The following is a 17,796-nucleotide window of genomic DNA, read 5'->3' as shown; positions in this document are numbered from 1 at the left end:
CAGAGATGGAGGATGGCCTCCGACCCGTAAGAGATCTTAGTAGCCATTCAGATAGTCAATCCAAGTGTGTAACGTTGCCACCAAAAACCACCCAGTAAGTTACATGACTAATATGACACCATCCTGAATGAGTGAGTTAATTTTGTTTGGCATTGCAAAAAAAAAATGTATAGGTATATGAGCGATATCCGCCATGTTACTCTAGGCCTACTGTTTTCTCCCTTTCATTCCAAACCGTGACCAATGCCAGTCTCCCTTCTTTGCAGAAAGCATAAAAAATAATAATACAAAATGTGCCATGAATTGGACGTTTTTAACAATGTTTAAAATCCTGTAATTCCTCAAATTATGGCCGGGTTCTATTATTTACTTAGGCTGCGCAAAGCACAGGGCTTTTTTTGGGGCAGGCTTGTAATCGAGGCCTTTATTTCTGCGTTTTATTGTGAGGCATCCGTTTCGTTTGGAGCGGCATACCGGTGGTAGGCTATCAAAAGCATACAATTTTCGGTTTGATTTGGGATTTATTTTACTTTTGGACTTTTTGCTTATATTGCTAAATGTTGGGACTGATAAGTACTGAAATCTGTGGGGTATTTGATGTTTCACTATTAACTTTCATGTAGTTGAAAGAGTGTCGGGATTTCCACCCGCTGTGTTTATTGCGAGACAGGCAGTCGCTTTCAGTCATTGATCGTGCGCTGCTGTAATGGAGACCTTATTGTGTAGCCAAGTTGGCCTACGGTGGCCTAAATGGAGTTAATTTTTTATTAAATTCGTAGGCTGGAATGCCTCGCGGCAACAATTGTGTTTAAATGTAGTAGTAGCCCAAGCGACTGATAGCTTGAAACCCATTAGGACAACGACTTTTTATTGGCAACAGTAGGCTATTAAACCAACCAACAATATAAACTATTAAGAAGAGCTCTTTAATTTCATTTAGTTAAATCGAAACAATGTTTTTTAGTGCTCGTGGACTGATAGTCATAGGCTAGGCTACTTGTAGGAAATTATTATTCCGGCCATAATTTGAGGATTTAGGGGTAGGCCTATATAATGCATTGTTATTGCCGTACGTGTGGCTCCACCACCATGAAGCATATTTAATTAAAGGTTCTCTAAGCACGGTTGGGTAACGTCATTTCTGTTGACGTTTGTTATGTTCCCTTTCCCTGGTGGCCAGCCAACACAGAGTTATATTGATATTATTATTTATACTGTTTATTTCTGGCTCCTTCTGCTGTCATCGTGTGTCTCTCTATAGACCCTTTCAAGAGAGTTCCATTATCAGCATCATAGTTGGCCCCACAAGGCTTCCGTTTTAACATTCCATATGTTATCTTAATGCAGAGGAAGTAGATTGGGAACCAAATAGAACGTTCAAGCATTGTTTTTGTTTTTATTGTTGAAAGGGTCTATATATATATATATATATATATATATATAGAGGTCACTAGGGGGCACCCTATATACAGTGGTCACGGAACCTCGACAGGGGAGGCACTTTTGACTACATGCCCTATCCCATTCTGTTCGCGTCTCTGACGTCCCGTTTCAGGCCTCCATTCGGCGGCCTGTTCTTTGTTTGCTTGTTCAGCGTGAAGGCCATTATTGGCCAGCGATTACTGTTTTCTATTTTTGTTAATAAATTACCCCTTTTCGAACAAGCTTAAAACCTGTGTGCGTCTCACCTGTTATATTGTAGCCAGCCGTAATAACGTTTCAAACAAAACCGAGAGCTAGCTCGCAATTGAAACTGACATGAACGCACATCTCGTCGGTGATTGGCTGGAACAGTTTCTTTTGTTTCATGGTCCAGGCTGGACCAGCTGTTTTTGTTGCCGATTGGAACCTGGGCTATCCAGAGTTTTTCTTTTTTTTTAGTGTAAGGTAAAGATGCTTTTTCTGATGTCGTGTCCTTTTGTGTGTTTCTGGTAAAGATGCTTTTTCTGATGTCGTGTCCTTTTGTGTGTTTCTGGTAAAGATGCTTTTGCTGATGTCGTGTCCTTGTGTGTGTTTCTGGTAAAGGGGCCACCTTCTCTTCCTCCAACCACGGCTACGAGGCGGGGAACGAACCCAGCCGCTCTGTCGCTGGCAGAAGTTTTGTATCTACAAGTCGACTGACTGTCCACGAGCGCCTTCTCCCAGGAGAGACTGTTGCACGGCCGTTCTCCCGCTCCCAGTTTGCCCCCAGGAGCTTCAGGCCGAAACTTGGTCTGACGGCCCCCCACCACCAGCGCTTTCACACAGGAGAGAGACCATACCCCTGCTCCTACTGTGGCAGGGGGTTTCTGTCTGCGAGTAAGCTGACTGTACACAAGCGCATCCACACAGGGGAGAGGCCGTACGTCTGCTCCTTGTGTGGAAAGAGCTTCAACCAGAAGTTCAATTTGACTGTCCATCAGCGAGTTCACACAGGAGAGAGACCATACTCCTGCTCCCAGTGTGGCAAGAGCTTCAGCAGGAAGCCCGATCTGAAAGTCCATGAGCGTGTTCACTCAGGAGAGAGACCGTACTCTTGTCACAGGTGTGGGAGGAGCTTCACCAAGGCAACCAATTTGAAAGTCCATCTTCAGAAACATGTGTGAGGGACGATGTGCTCCATTGCGTTGTTGCTGTTCAATTTACATCTGATTGGTGTTGGTATTGTTATTTTCTTTACACTGATTTATGTTGTTGTTGTTGATGTTTTATTTACACCTGATTTATGTTGTTGCTTTATCTACATCTGATTTATGACGTGCGTACGCACCTTGATCACCAGAATGTTCCGGCATAAAATAAAGTTCACCTTGACATGATCAACAGTTTTAAGAACCTTTCTACAGTCCACAATAGGGATGTACGGTTACCAGTGTAACGGTAAACCACGATAAAATTCTTGACTATAACAATTACTGTTTTGATTTTAATTATCTTAATTATCGCAATGTGTAGAATTCTTTCTTTCCAGCATCATCTGAGTCTCCCAAAGTGGGCGCACAGGTGCAGCATGCCACGTGGGTTTAAAGCCCCCCTGTGTAAGAAATTCTCCCATCTAGTGGTTAGGAGTTATATAGCAACCAACCTCTAAAGCACTGCCTCGTTTACAACCTCGGGAGCCGTACTCCTAGCACGTCGAAACATAAACTTCTCTCTGAAAGCGTAACTCTCGCCAAAATGCATCCTAGGGTGTTTTTGTGAATGTCAAAGTTTCGTTTAAAAGCATAATTACGTCTGAAGCGCCACTTTTAAGCTTGTCCGTGTTGTCGTTTTTGGGTCAAATGGAGTTTTGAATGGGAGCTATTTTTTGATACATGATGGCGTCAAAATCGCTATTTTTAAAACACTGAGAAGGCTCGACACAACATGAAACTTTGATCGAAGTATCATCAGTGTCTCTACGCATGAACTCGAGCATTGAGAACATTGTCCGTGTACACAGTGTTTACTAAAAGAAAGGTTTTTAACAACTCACTTGGGTTTTCTGCTCGCCGCCATCATGCCAGTCAAGGAGTGAGTTGTCTTTTTAGTAAACTATGTGTACACTAACAATAATCTCAATGCTCAAGTTCATGTATAGAGACACTGATGATACTTTGATCAAAGTTTCATGTTGTGTCGAGCCTTCTTAGTACTTTAAAAATAGCGTTTGACTCGGGTACATTCACAAAAACACCCTAGGATGCATTTTGGCGAGAGTTACGCTTGAATAAGCAATAACAACATATGAATAACATTTTGTGTACTATTTTATGGCCAGTGCTTGTGTGTGATGCCAATGAAACTCTCTGGACCGAGCTAGCTAGCTAGCTGTCGTTAGCACAGTAAATGGAAAGTGAATGGGCTAACGTTAGTTATGTTCGCTAGCTAGTAGTACTGCAGCTAAGGACTTTGGTTAAACTTGTATATTGTTGCAAACTAACCTGAAATAACACGTTCAGCAACTTTGTGTAGTCAACTAGTCCTAGCAAAACTATGTTAGGTAAGGTTGTCAACTGTCTCTGGGTCTAGAAACTAGAGATCAACTGAGCCGGTGACGGATCACGAACAAAGTCATTTTTCTCTTTATTTATTTAAATTTCAATGTCGGAATGTTAGGAAGACATGTGACTTGTAGAAAATGGGCTCGTAACTTACATTGCTGAATGTAGGGAAATTCCGCAGATGAATCCAAGCTAATGTTTTTCTATGCATGCAGATGCCAAAGACAGCTGTATTTCGCATTATGTCCCTTGCTGGCCACCGGTATTTTAACATGGCGCACGTACACGGCGAGTCGACACGGCGCACAGCTTTCTAAGCCAATAGGTATGCTTCGAGTTGTTGGTAGTGGTACGGTAATTAAACATGAATGGGGCCACATTTATGTATGGTAAATGTTGATTTTGTTAACAAACAACTGAAAACGTTACACAGGGGACCTTTAATATGTTTGAAATCAGATGCCACTGCTACACATAGCCTATTTCAGGATGATTGCTAACACAAATAAACCTGGCTAGATTTGTGGATCTGCGGTGCATTTTGCAGGCCTACTCTCACAGGAAAGGTTCTCCATTGAATCTAACAAATATATAGAGTAGGATAAGTGGCATAACACTTTTGAGCGTTTTAACGGTTTCACCACTCTTCTGATATGAATGCACAGCTGCCAACTGCATTTTGGAAGTTTGTTTTAATAAAAACTTGTGACATCTACTAGGCTACAGCTAATGACAACTTGTGACGGCCATTCATTCACGATATGTTGTAAAATATTGAAATTGTCGGAAGTTTACGTAGACTAGTTTAAACTGTAGCCTATGCTTTTCTTTGTCTCCCATGCCTGCTTCTAGCCTGGCCAGGAGGAACGAATGAAACGTTACACACATTCTGCTTTTGTTTAAATAATTCCTGAACTTTTTTGTTTAGAGCTGAATATGCTGTATTTGACAGAGGGTAGATGTAGGTTGCTAGTGACAAAATGTAGGGATGCACGATATATCGGCGGCCGATATATTATTGGCCGATAAGTGAAAAAATTAAAATATTATTATCGGTCCGATAACAGAATTATGGCCGATAATTTGCGCCGATATTTTTTAAAGTCCTAATTTAGGCCTACGTAAGGTCCGTCTGGCTACACTGAGCTACTTGAGCTTGGTTGGCTATACTTTTTCCTCAATATAATGTCAGCGGTGTGAATGTATTTCACCACTCTAACAAAATCTGTGGATATGCGTTCATTTGGGAATCTGTGCATCTCAAAATCCTCTCGTGTATTATCCGCCATTTAACCTTACCAGAGCGGAGCTCAGCCCTATCTAGAGTCTTCTTGTGCTGATGTGTTTGCACTTTACCGCGCTGGTCGGGGGAAACAAATAAACAAACTCGTTAGTGGGACGAGTACATAAGTAGGCCTAGTTCTAAGTTGTGTTTTAGTATTATATTTGCATTACTTTAGCTTGGGTTTTGTATTATTACCTAGAAATATGCTAACCATTCCTGCTTCAGTTCCAGACAGGTCATCATAATAAGTTATTAAAACCTTCGGGGCTAACCCCTTTCATTTCTGCTGCAGCAGGTTGTGCGCAACAGAGTGGACGGACATAAGATACAGTCTGAGGAGTTGCAGCTTTATTCAGTTACCCGCAGTTGAAACTAAACCTAAGTTTCCCTCACAAACTCTGATTTGGTCGCTATACTGTAGCTTATTCCCAGCTGAGCCGTTTATGAGTGTTTAGTCCTAAATGAAAACGATTCATACTCTCTAGCCACTCACTCGCAATTCACTGACGTCAGGTTCACTTAAAGGAGCCACACATACTGTAGGGCTAGGCTACTGTTATGTTGACTGTTGTACTATTGAGGACTATTATGAGTTCTGTCCATCATTTGGTGGTAGGTAAAATTACTGCAATAAAATTATGCTTATTAAATGCTTTCCCCAAATCACTTTTCACAATTTTTTTTCAAGAGTAATATTATCGGTTATCGTATCGGTATCGGCCACAACAAACCAATAAATATCGGTTATCGTTATCGGCCCTAAAATTCCATATCGGTGCATCTCTAACAAAATGTTAACTTCTTTTTGTAAATTACATTTAATTAAAAAGTGCTTAAAATTGTCCCGGCTCTCCCTTATGTTAGCCTAGTAGGCCAGGCAGATGCAGCTACAATCAAAAGAGTTGCAGCTTTATTTAGTGACCACTAACTTTACCTCAGTCGCCAGCCCATCTAACTTCTATTAGTCTTTGCTTATGCGTTTTCTCTCTCCCCCTGCACACGCACAGAGTAGCAAAAAGGGAACCTTCTGCTCTTAAAGGAGCCACACCACTTATGACAAGACACTAGGCTATTCTGCTCTTAAAGGAGCCACACCACTTATGACAAGACACTAGGCTATTTTTCACTGTCATTTTCAGAACATTTGAAAAATACTGTGATTAATATCGACAACAGCAATAATTTTGGTCACTATAATCGTCATGTTAAATTTTCATACCGTTACATCTCTGGTCCACAATTAGCAGTTTTAGGAAGTTTTCTACAGTCCAAAATTTACAGTTTTAGGAACCTTCCACAGTCCACAATTAGCTCTGAACACATGTATCATGTGATCATAGACACACACCTGTATGTGATCATAGACACACCTGTATGTGATCATAGACACACACCTGTATGTGATCATAGACACCTGTATGTGATCATAGACACACACCTGTATGTGATCATAGACACACGCACCTGTATGTGATCATAGACACACACCTGTATGTGATCATAGACATACACCTGTATGTGATCATAGACACACACACACACCTGTATGTGATCATAGACACACACCTGTATGTGATCATAGACATACACCTGTATGTGATCATAGACACACACCTGTATGTTATACTAGACATACACCTGTATGTAATCATAGACACACACACACCTGTATGATCATAGACACACACACCTGTATGTGATCATAGACACACACCTGTATGTGATCATAGACACACACCTGTATGTGATCATAGACACACACCTGTATGTTATACTAGACATACACCTGTATGTAATCATAGACACACACACACCTGTATGATCATAGACACACACACCTGTATGTGATCATAGACACACACCTGTATGTGATCATAGACACACACACCTAAAAACATTGCTCATGGAAAGAGCTTTGCTGCAGCACCTGTGACCAGGAGGGGGAATACATTTAATATCAGACACACACACACAGACAGAGAAAAGAGGAAGAGAGAGTTTAGAAGAGAGAGTTTTAGAATGAGATGAAGAGAGAGTTTAGAAGAGATAGTTTTAGAATGAGAGGAAGAGAGAGTTTTAGAGTGAGAGGAAGAGAGTTTTAGAATGAGAGGAAGAGAGAGTTTTAGAATGAGAGGAAGAGAGTTTTAGAATGAGAGGAAGAGAGAGTTTTAGAATGAGAGGAAGAGAGTTTTAGAATGAGAGGAAGAGAGAGTTTTAGATTGAGAGGAAGAGAGAGTTTTAGAATGAGAGGAAGAGAGTTTTAGAATGAGAGGGAGATAGTTTAGAATGAGAGGAAGAGAGAGTTTAGAATGAGAGGAAGAGAGTTTTAGAATGAGAGGAAGAGAGAGTTTAGAATGAGAGGAAGATAGTTTAGAATGAGAGGAAGAGAGAGTTTAGAATGAGAGGAAGATAGTTTAGAATGAGAGGAAGAGAGAGTTTAGAATGAGAGGAAGATAGTTTAGAATGAGAGGAAGAGAGAGTTTTAGAATGAGAGGAAGAGAGTTTTAGAACGAGAGGAAGAGAGTTTTAGAATGAAAGGAAGAGAGTTTTAGAATGAGAGGAAGATAGTTTAGAATGAGAGGAAGAGAGTTTAGAATGAGAGGAAGAGAGTTTAGAATGAGAGGAAGAGAGTTTAGAATGAGAGAGTTTTAGAATGAAAGGAAGAGAGTTTAAGAATGAGCGGAAGAGGGAGTTTAGAATGAGAGGAAGAGAGTTTAGAATGAGAAGAAGAGAGAGTTTTAGAATGAGAATAATTAAGAGTTTAAGAATGAGAGAGAGTTTAGAATGAGAATAATTAAGAGTTTATGAATGAGAGAGTTTAGAATGAGAATAATTAAGGGTTTAAGAATGAGAGAGAGTTTAGAATGAGAGGCAGAGAGTTTTAGAATGAGACGAATTAAGAGTTTTAGAATGAGAGGCAGAGAGTTTAGAATTTAGCCATCTTGGTAGCTCGCTTCGGGTCGTTATTGGGCAGTTATTATGGGCAGAACTGAGCATGTGCAAGGCTCACGACACCGACCTCATTTACAGCTCCAGCTGCGAGATCACAACAATCCACACTGTGGCAAAAGCTTGCGCTACTTGTGTGTGTGTGTGTGTGTGTGTGTGTGCAAAAGCTTGCGCTACTTGTATGTGTGTAAGTGTGTGTGTGTGTGTGCAAAAGCTTGCGCTACTTGTGTGTGTGTTTGTGTGTGTGTGTGTGTGTGTGCAAAAGCTTGTGCTACTTGTATGTGTGTGTGTGTGTGTGTGTGTGTGTGTGTGTGTGTGTGTGTGTGCAAAAGCTTGCGCTACTTGTATGTGTGTGTGTGTGTATGTGTGTGTGTGTGTGTGCAAAAGCTTGCGCTACTTGTGTGTGTGTATGTGTGTATGTGCAAAAGCTTGCGCTACTTGTATGTGTGTGTGTGTGTGGCTGTATGTGCAAAAGCTTGTGCTACTTGTATGTGTGTGTGTGTGTCTGTATGTGCAAAAGCTTGTGCTACTTGTATGTGTGTGTGTGTCTGTATGTGCAAAAGCTTGTGCTACTTGTATGTGTCTGTGTGTGTGTGTGTGCAAAAGCTTGTGCTACTTGCATGTGTGTGTGTGTGTGTGTGTGTCTGTGTGTGTGTGCAAAAGCTTGTGCTACTTGTATGTGTGTGTGTGTGTGTGTGTGTGTGTGTGTCTGTGTGTGTGTGCAAAAGCTTGTGCTACTTGTATGTGTGTGTGTGTATGTGTGTGTGTGTGCAAAAGCTTGTGCTACTTGTATGTGTGTGTGTGTATGTGTGTGTGTGTGCAAAAGCTTGCGCTACTTGTATGTGTGTGTGTGTGTGTGTGTGCAAAAGCTTGCGCTACTTGTATGTGTGTGTGTATGTGTGCAAAAGCTTGCGCTACTTGTATGTGTGTGTGTGTGTGTGTGTGCAAAAGCTTGCGCTACTTGTATGTGTGTGTGTATGTGTGCAAAAGCTTGCGCTACTTGTATGTGTGTGTGTGTGTGTGTGCAAAAGCTTGCGCTACTTGTATGTGTGTGTGTGTGTGTGCAAAAGCTTGTGCTACTTGTATGTATGTGTGTGTGTGTGTATGTGCAAAAGCTTGCGCCAGTGTAATCACGCGTTTGGCACAATGTTTTCACATGACAGCTTTTGGCGGCGGTCGGAAGGGATATGTGTAGACAACTGCTCTATTGGTGTTATGAACTAGCCCCTTACATTTCTGTGGAGGCTAACCTCATACATTTCTATGGAGCATTATTTGAATGATGTGTCTCCTCATTAGAAAGTCCCTGGATACATAACTAACCCCATACATTTCTATGGAGGATTTCTTTGAGTGCTGTCTCCTCATTAGAAAGTCTCTGGATACATATGAACTAACCCCATACATTTCTATGGAGGATTCTGCTATAGTGCTCATACCACATTCAGGTCGAAGTGCCCAGGGGGACCCTGGTCTGAGTCGAGTATGAAAAATAAACTAAAGAAATATTAACTTGACATGAGTGTGGTTCTAAGAGTCTTGCTACTCATATTATCTGTATATGGTGGTGCATTAAGTAGCACGACAGTATGTCAGAGCAGTCGTCCTTGCTTGTTTTCAGGGTCGCTTCCCACGCAAAGCTTATAGCCTACAAGTTTTCCCTTACTTTTACAACATATTCTCTTTTTGCCGATCTAGTACTATTTTGGTCTACTGTTCTACCTTGTGCACAAGCAGAGATGAAGCTGACTTAAACCTCACTTGAATAAAAGAAGGCAAGATGCAGCTAACTCAAGTGTAAGTCTACGCTAGTTCAAGCCAGGCTAACTCAAGTGTAAGTCTACGCTAGTTCAAGCCAGGCTAACTCAAGTGTAAGTCTACGCTAGTTCAAGCCAGGCTACAGTATTTCTGTTAAGCGCCGCCTTCATTAGCTACGTTGATGGAACACCTCTCAGGAGTCTCTTAAGTTTAGTCTAGTCCAGGGATTCCCAAACTGTACGCGAGCTGCCACTAGGGGGTACACGAGATGAAAAGGGCAGAATCAGCTTTATTGGCCAGATTTGCGTACACAAACAAGGAATTTGACTTTTTTCAGATCAGAATGAAAATTCTCATAACTATTAGTTCAACCTCCACAACATTTAGTCATTTGTGCACATCATAGTAGCAATTTCTCTTTCCTCTGAACAAATTGCAAATACTTTTGGACATGTATCAGTTGCTTTCATACAATTCTCTGCTGTTTTTTAACATTATCATTTGCTTATGTCATGTCAGTCAAAATGAACTATACTTACGGATACTGAATAGTCGTTCCCAATAAAACTAATAGTCTTAATTTCATTGCTTGAGTCATTACATACAAAATTGTTGAACTAGTTATCAAATTCTGTCACAATGCTGTAGAATTGCAAAGAGCATACGGTAAAAATGTACGTACTCAGTGTCTTGTACTCACTTACTCCCGTAATGTGTGACTTTACTGTAGTTTTCAAATGGCTGTACAAGTACTGTATAGTGCTGTCTTGAGCATGTTCAGGTAGTGTCACCGAGTTCTGACCTTTTTTGCATTGGAAAACACTGAGAGAACTGTCATAATGAAAACATGACAAAGCCATTTGACTATCTTGTTCATAAACGATGGTGTCAAGACTTCTCATTTTGATGACACTGACAGTTTCATTGACATAAATACTTGCTTTTGAGGAATGGACTATCCATTTTGAGCAAGTGACGTGCTTTTGCAGGTCATCCACTAGGTTTTGCAGTTTGCACTAATTGTTTTGAGAAATGCACTAACTGCTGTGCAAATGTTAATAGTGATGTGAGAAAAGCACCAAAGCGACTGAGAAAAACTGTAATAGAATCCCTTGTGTTGGACTTCCACCTGCCAAGCGTGCATCATAGATTACGGTGGTACGTTACCCATTTCACAACATTCTAGGGAAACTTTCAGTATGTCATTTTAGCTTTGTAAACAGATGTTTTGGGGTTTTAGGAATTTACGCCAGTCACGCTGGGCCCCGTGAAGTAAGACCTCGCTTGAACGGTATGTTGCCTTCACTGGCACTGATTTTATTTCTCCCTGAAGTCATGGAGTTTTAATCAAGTATTTTATGTGTAGCAGGTATGGCCAGTTGGCACAAGGGCGCGGCAACCATCACGCTGGTCCTACTAACACCTGAACATACTGCTGCTTTGCCGACCGCTGTTTCACCAACATTCCACAACAACGTCTGCAGCTAGCGTGATTCGCTTGCTAGCTGGATTGGACTGTGTTCTGTGTTGTGTCATTCGTCTTTGTGTGTGCGGCGTCCAAATGAATGAATGAATGACTATGAATGAATGAATGAATATGTTGTGATGGTGTGTATGCATTGAGTGTCTGAGTATCCTGCTTGACGCAACTGAGCGTTTTTGTTTATGAATTTGTCAGTTATCTTTTTATGTTTGCTACTGGAAGGAGGCCATTTGTGTAGCGCTGCTGATACCCAGTGTGACAGCGTTTGGCCCCTTTTAATTGATTGTGTTACTGTGTTCTTTTATTTTACATCTCATATCATTGCACCACTGACGGAGGCCCTCCATAGTGCTGCTGATCCTCAGTGTCTGCAGCCTCGTTTTGAGAGTATTTGTATTTTGTGTTTGCCCTGCCTATCCTTCCCCCATTCCAGTGTATGCGCATCCATGTGTGTTGGTGTAACGTAAGTTTGTTCATTGTTAATAAAAGCTTGATTTCCTTTATGGAACCACATCTCCAATTCAGTCCACGAACTTGAGTGCCTAATTGGGTTAAGGTTACTGATGTGTGAGTTATATCTTTGGGTGCAAGTCCCATTGTGGCATAGTCAGCAATTATATCTGGGCTCAAAGCCCCTAACAACCATGCCCACTTGCCACACATATTTTGATTTGTTATCATGTAGGGCGGCTAATTAAACATGATACCTGGAATGCGTCAATAGAATGTGTTACTTTTTAGATGGTGGGGGTATGCGAGTTGAGTCAGGATGTAGAAGGTGGTCCCTGGGGAAAAATATTTGGGAACCACTGGTCTAGTCTATTGTCATTCAGTGCATGTTTGATTTTAGTAAATATATATGCCTTGTAGGGGTGAACGATTTTGGAAAAAAATCTAATTGCGATTTTTCTCACCAATATTGCGATGCGATATGCGATTATTTTTAAGCTCTTTATCTTCTGTCTTATTCAACAAAGACAAGCAATATATTATTCTATAGTATGAGCAACACAAAATTAGATAAGTTAAACATAAACTGTTCTTTCCTGGAGCCCAGGCCTATGTTATGATGGCATTAGGTCATTGAATAAGATTGATGAATGAAATATGTTTTATTTAACTATTTTAATCACATTAGTAGACCTATATTTGTTGAACTTCCAGCCTTGTAAACATTTAATGATTCTGATTCGTTTCTATATGACCTTCTTTCGTTAGTTAACAAATAGGTCTACATGTAGTGGCACTGACACGACTTCTCCTTGTTAGTAGAGCGGCTACAAGGCCAATTTGGCAAGAATCGTGCAAATTATGATACAAGCATGAAACTTGGTAGGTATGTGCTTATGACCAATACAATCAAATCTACCTGATTGGCCACTTGAAATGGCGGCCATTTTCCAAGATGGCCGCCAAAAAAGACTCCAGAAATTGATTTATTGCATAGAATTGACCTAGCAAATTATGATACAAGCACGAAACTCAACATGTATGTGCTCAAGAGCAATACAATGAAATTTACCTGATTGGCCACTTGAAATGGCAAAAAAGACCCTAGAAATTGATTTATTGCACAGAATTGTCAAAGCAAATTTCAAATGTGCAAATTGCAAATGTGGTGTAAATAATTGTTCTCTCTCCTTAAATATGTTTCCATAAATGATGAAGTGATACAGATATTAAAAATGTTCCACAATGACAAATAAGCCACTTATGACACACAAATAGCATGGTGATAACATGCTAATAATGCCAGTTGTTAATGTCAATGGAGGGTGTTGCGTGATGCCACCCCCACCCCCCCAAACAAATAAAATGGTTATGACATGCTAATAATACAATGACACTAATATGCTAATAATGGCAATTCATGGTTTTCGGCTGGTTCACGGCTCTGGCTTGTCAGCCTAGGACATTCGAAGATAAGAGCATTCCAATTGTTTTTTTGCCGAACCGCTCATTACCATCATATTAGCTGACTTTTAATTGCTAAATCGCTCTGGTCGCCCAGATTGGTTCACTCCCGGCGAATTCACTTTGGTCGCTTTATTTGCCGACCCTCCATAGACAAATAATGACTTCCGTCTTTCCGGTCGCATAGGTCGCTTTTGGTTTTACATGCAAATAACAGCAGTAACAGCTATTAACGACAAATAAGCCCCTTATAACACACTGATAACATGGTGATAACATGCTAATAATGACAATTCTTGATGTCAATGGAGGGTGGTGCGTGATGCGATACCATTGTGGTAATAATATGCTAATAACGGTAATTTATGATTTTCTCGATATGGGCGTTTAAAAACACTAATAACGTGCTAATGGTACTAACAGTAATAATATGATAATAATGTGGCGCTCACTATAATTTTTGCTCTCTGCGACTGTCCCCACAATTACCCCAGAGTTAGAGAACAAGGCGACCAGAGTGAATCAATCAGCAGTGGTCCAATGTCGCTGTAAGTGGCTAAAATTAATTCCGAATAACCTCAGTGGCTGGTTTAATTCAGATAGTTTTGGTCTAAATATTGTAAGGATATCGAGAGTGATATACAGTACAGTACATATACTCAAATGTAAAACGGCATATACAGTGTAATTTGTAGTAGGAGAGTAGGCTACAAAGTAGGGCAGTAAGAACAGACAGGAATATTATATATGAGGCACACTAGCATATAAGTGTTCTGTGTAACCACTCTAAAGGCCTGACTGGCCGCAACGTCAAAAAAAAGTTTGGTTTGACTAACTGTAGCAACATTGCCCTTTTCCATGCTCAAGGTGAGGGTGGGTAAAGAAATATTACATCTTACTTGTGACATGGTCAGAATAATCAGCAATTGATATTGATATACTGCCACACCACTCATCAAAGGCATTTTCTTCTTTTCCACCTGCTGTATGTGTTTGCACAGCTTTGTTAAAACACGCTTACATTGTTGAAAAACAAATAGCATTTTTATACACGTGCGTTTTTCTGTTAAAATATCTACACTAAATTCTGAATCACATTTTGCCAATCAGCCCAAAACCAATTGAAATTTAAATAACTGTTCCATGCATGGATTCAAAAGGTGATCAAAAGATCATACCTCAATCTGATTTTTTAGATTAACAATGGACAATGAACGTATAACACACACTGACTGGTCAAAGTGCTGTCTGTGTCAGCAGGATACAAAAGAACTATTAAAGTCTCCCGATACGAATCCTGCAAAGACAGATAAAGATGGCTATACAACATTAGCAAAAAATATCCCCTTGTTCCACTCTCTTAATGCATTGCTTATCAAACTTGATTGTGCAAGACTCTGTCAGTCCTGATGCTGTTGCATAAGCTCTCTTCTGTTGTCCCTCAGTGAGATTTCTAAGATTAATTTAGCCCTTCCAGGGTTTGTAGTCTTTGTACATAGTTCATTTGTGAAACACTGAATCTCAGTTATGTGCCTTTTTGCTTGATTTTTGCTTGATTGAATTTCCAATGACTTCATCATAGAAGGAAACAGAAATGTAGTGAATGTTAACATTGATTTGGGCCACATCTGCTAAATTAAATGCAATTAATGAAGTTCTAGTGTCTTATTTGGTGGCCATCTTTAAAAATGGCTGCCATATTACATTTTCAAGTTGCAAATGAGGTGGATTTGATTATATTGCTCTTTAGCACAAACACACAAAATTACATACTTGTATCATCATTTTCTTGCTCACTTCTGGGCTTAAATTTCAGTCTTTTGGCGGCCATCTTGGAAAATGGCCGTCATTTAAACTGGAAAATCAGTTAGAATGTATTGTTTTCGTCTTAAGCACATACTTGCCAAATTTCATGGCTGTATCATAATTTCCTTTGTCAATTCTGTACAACAAATCAATTTTTAGAGTTTTTCATGGTGGCCATTTTGGAAAAAATGTATTGTGTTGGTCTTAAGCACATACCTGCCAAATTTCATGGCTGTATCATAATTTCCTTTGTCAATTCTGTACAACAAATCAATTTTTAGAGTTTTTCATGGTGGCCATTTTGGAAAATGGCCGCCATTAAAAATGGCAAATCAGGCAGATTTTATTGTATTGGTCTTGAGCACATACATGCCTAATTTCTTGCTTGTATCATAATATCTTTGGTCAATTCTGAGCAATAAATCAATTTCTGGGGTCTTTTTTGGCGGCCATCTTGGAAAATGGCCGCCATTTCAAGTGGCCAATCAGGTAGATTTGATTGTATTGGTCTTGAGCACATACCTGCCGAATTCCACGCTTGTATCATAATTTGCACGATTTTTCCTGTAGCCGCTCTACTATGTCCTGTGCTCTCCATATACGCGCGCGCGCACACACACACACACACACACACACGCACACACACAGACCCGCTCCTCTCCTCTGTAGGCTACTTGCACGTGAATCGGAACAAACTACTGTAGATTGTTGTAGCGCAAATAAATGCGGCCGAAAGACCGTTCGGCTCGGTGTTAACTAAAGGTTAGCATCATCAACACCGCAGCGCAATACGCATGCATGCAAATTAACTAGTTTGTTCATATCACAACAAAGCCAATCGCGGAGACAAAACTCTTTAAACAGGCAAAGTTATCAGCAGTTAGCAGCATGTATGTAGCCTAGAGCCTTAGCTGGTAAGCTAATGTTAGAACAGCTGGGTTTTTGGTGGTTAGCTGTGTCAACTACTTGCGGATAACATTATGCATCAATTCATTACCTGTGAGATGAAATGTTTGTGCCGCCAACCCCCTTGGATATCGCAAATGCCCCCACTGTCACTGTACTCCAGTAAACAAAGTCCCCAGTGCACAGTTGAATGGCTGCTGTGCAGCCTAAACAGTCGTGGAGTTTTAATCGTCAGCTGGACAAGTGAACGAAGTTACCAGCCAGAGTAGCAGCACAGGGGAATTATGAACTAGAACCAGGGACATGGCAGGTTCGAGCAAAAGGTAATGAAGAGGTTTATTTTTAACCAAAGTAGCTCAGACCTTTCTTGACACTGTTAGCTGGTCCTCTTGTTTACGTTTTTTGCTTCTTCAGTGGTCGGTGAGAAGAGTCATTGGCGCGTCGGCAAGCGCAAGTATAATGCGTTTTGGTGACGTCACATATTACAAATCGCAGCCTTTGCGGTTTGAAAATCGTGTTTCATCATATCGCGATATTATCGCAAATGCAATAAATCGTTCAGCCCTAATGCCTTGTCAAACATTGTTTTATGTTCTTTCACTCAAGGGACATTAAGAAGATCGATCCTCCAGGCTCATCATCTCAAAGGCTCGTACACAAATAAGATCGATCTCTGATCTCTCATCAACACAAAAAGAATAAGATCCGCACACCAGGTAGCTCATATTCACGGTTTATTTGATTTGATTTTGTTTGTGATGTTTCAAACATGTTTAATAAATGTGAATCAAGTGCAATATTGTAACATTATGGCTGCTTTTTATGTAGATGGAAGAATTGCACCAAAGTATACAGGTATATATGTATATCTTAATATATATTGCAGAAAAGTTTTTTTATAAGCATCATGAGCACAATCCTTTGCAGCAAGCTAAATTATTACCATTATTTTAACAGCCAGGGATGCTATCAATGGACTATATAGCGTCATTAAGCACTAATGGAGGTTGACACTTAACAACAACACTAAGAATACCTGCAACAAAACTACTAGGCCCTATTGGCTAACACCGAAATATAAAGAAAACCTTCAAAACTTCTTGGCCTATGATTGGCTAAAACCGAAATATAACCTTCAAAACTACTATGCCCTAATTGGCTAACACCGAAATATACAGAAAACATTAAAAAAACAAAAAATAAAAGTTGTCTTCTACAACTCTTGTGCAAGCGGTTCAATTCAGTTATCCTGAATGGCTGTGCAGGTGGGGGCTAATCCCCTAAAACTTAAGTTTCTTACGCAGGATTAAGTAAGTCAGCAGAGTAAATAAAAGAAAATATGAGTAAATGTGAGTAAATATGAGTCACACCTCTACTACATTGGTGAGACAATAGGGTGTGTGCATGTGTAAGTGTGCCACCTTTTCAGGGTAGTTGGATGTGTACGTGTGTAAGTGTGCCACCTTTTCAGGGTAGTTGGATGTGTAAGTGTGCCACCTTTTCAGGGTGGTTGGATGTGTGCATGTGTCAGTGTGCCACCTTTTCAGGGTGGTTGGATGTGTAAGTGTGCCACCTTTTCAGGGTGGTTGGATGTGTAAGTGTGTGAGTGTGCCACCTTTTCAGGGTGGTTGGATGTGTAAGTGTGAGGTGTGTTCAAATGATGTGTCACAAACCCATGAGCCTGCACGTGCCTAATAACGCCCCTTAGCTGTTGTAGAATCAGTGTAACCTAC

General features: G+C 40.4%; 2 protein-coding genes across 2 annotated transcripts in view; one reads left to right on the top strand and one right to left on the bottom strand.

The window, feature by feature from the left end:
• Window positions 1–2,798, top strand: part of LOC143136805 (uncharacterized) — a 76,558-nt gene extending 73,760 nt beyond the window's left edge. The window contains exon 9 of the mRNA XM_076297483.1: window positions 2,026–2,798. Coding sequence (XP_076153598.1) covers window positions 2,026–2,585 — 560 coding nt within the window. The 3' untranslated portion in view covers window positions 2,586–2,798. The remainder of the gene's footprint in view (window positions 1–2,025) is intronic.
• Window positions 2,799–16,784: 13,986 nt separating this feature from the next.
• The window catches only part of LOC143136550 (stonustoxin subunit alpha-like), a 62,384-nt gene continuing 61,372 nt past the window's right edge, over window positions 16,785–17,796 (bottom strand). Inside the window, exon 4 of the mRNA XM_076297271.1 lies at window positions 16,785–17,796. This exon is cut by the window's right edge and continues 1,778 nt beyond it. The gene's annotated coding sequence lies outside the window, so the exon portion shown is untranslated.

This window comes from Alosa pseudoharengus, unplaced genomic scaffold (assembly GCF_046254945.1).
Source record: "Alosa pseudoharengus isolate Yale_2024_CS ecotype anadromous, Long Island Sound unplaced genomic scaffold, YU_APseudo_1.1 YU_APseudo_1.1_scf_1, whole genome shotgun sequence".
Taxonomy (NCBI): domain Eukaryota; kingdom Metazoa; phylum Chordata; class Actinopteri; order Clupeiformes; family Clupeidae; genus Alosa; species Alosa pseudoharengus.
The sequence above is the reverse complement of the archived record's forward strand: the minus strand, read 5'-3'. Positions and strand labels throughout refer to the sequence as shown.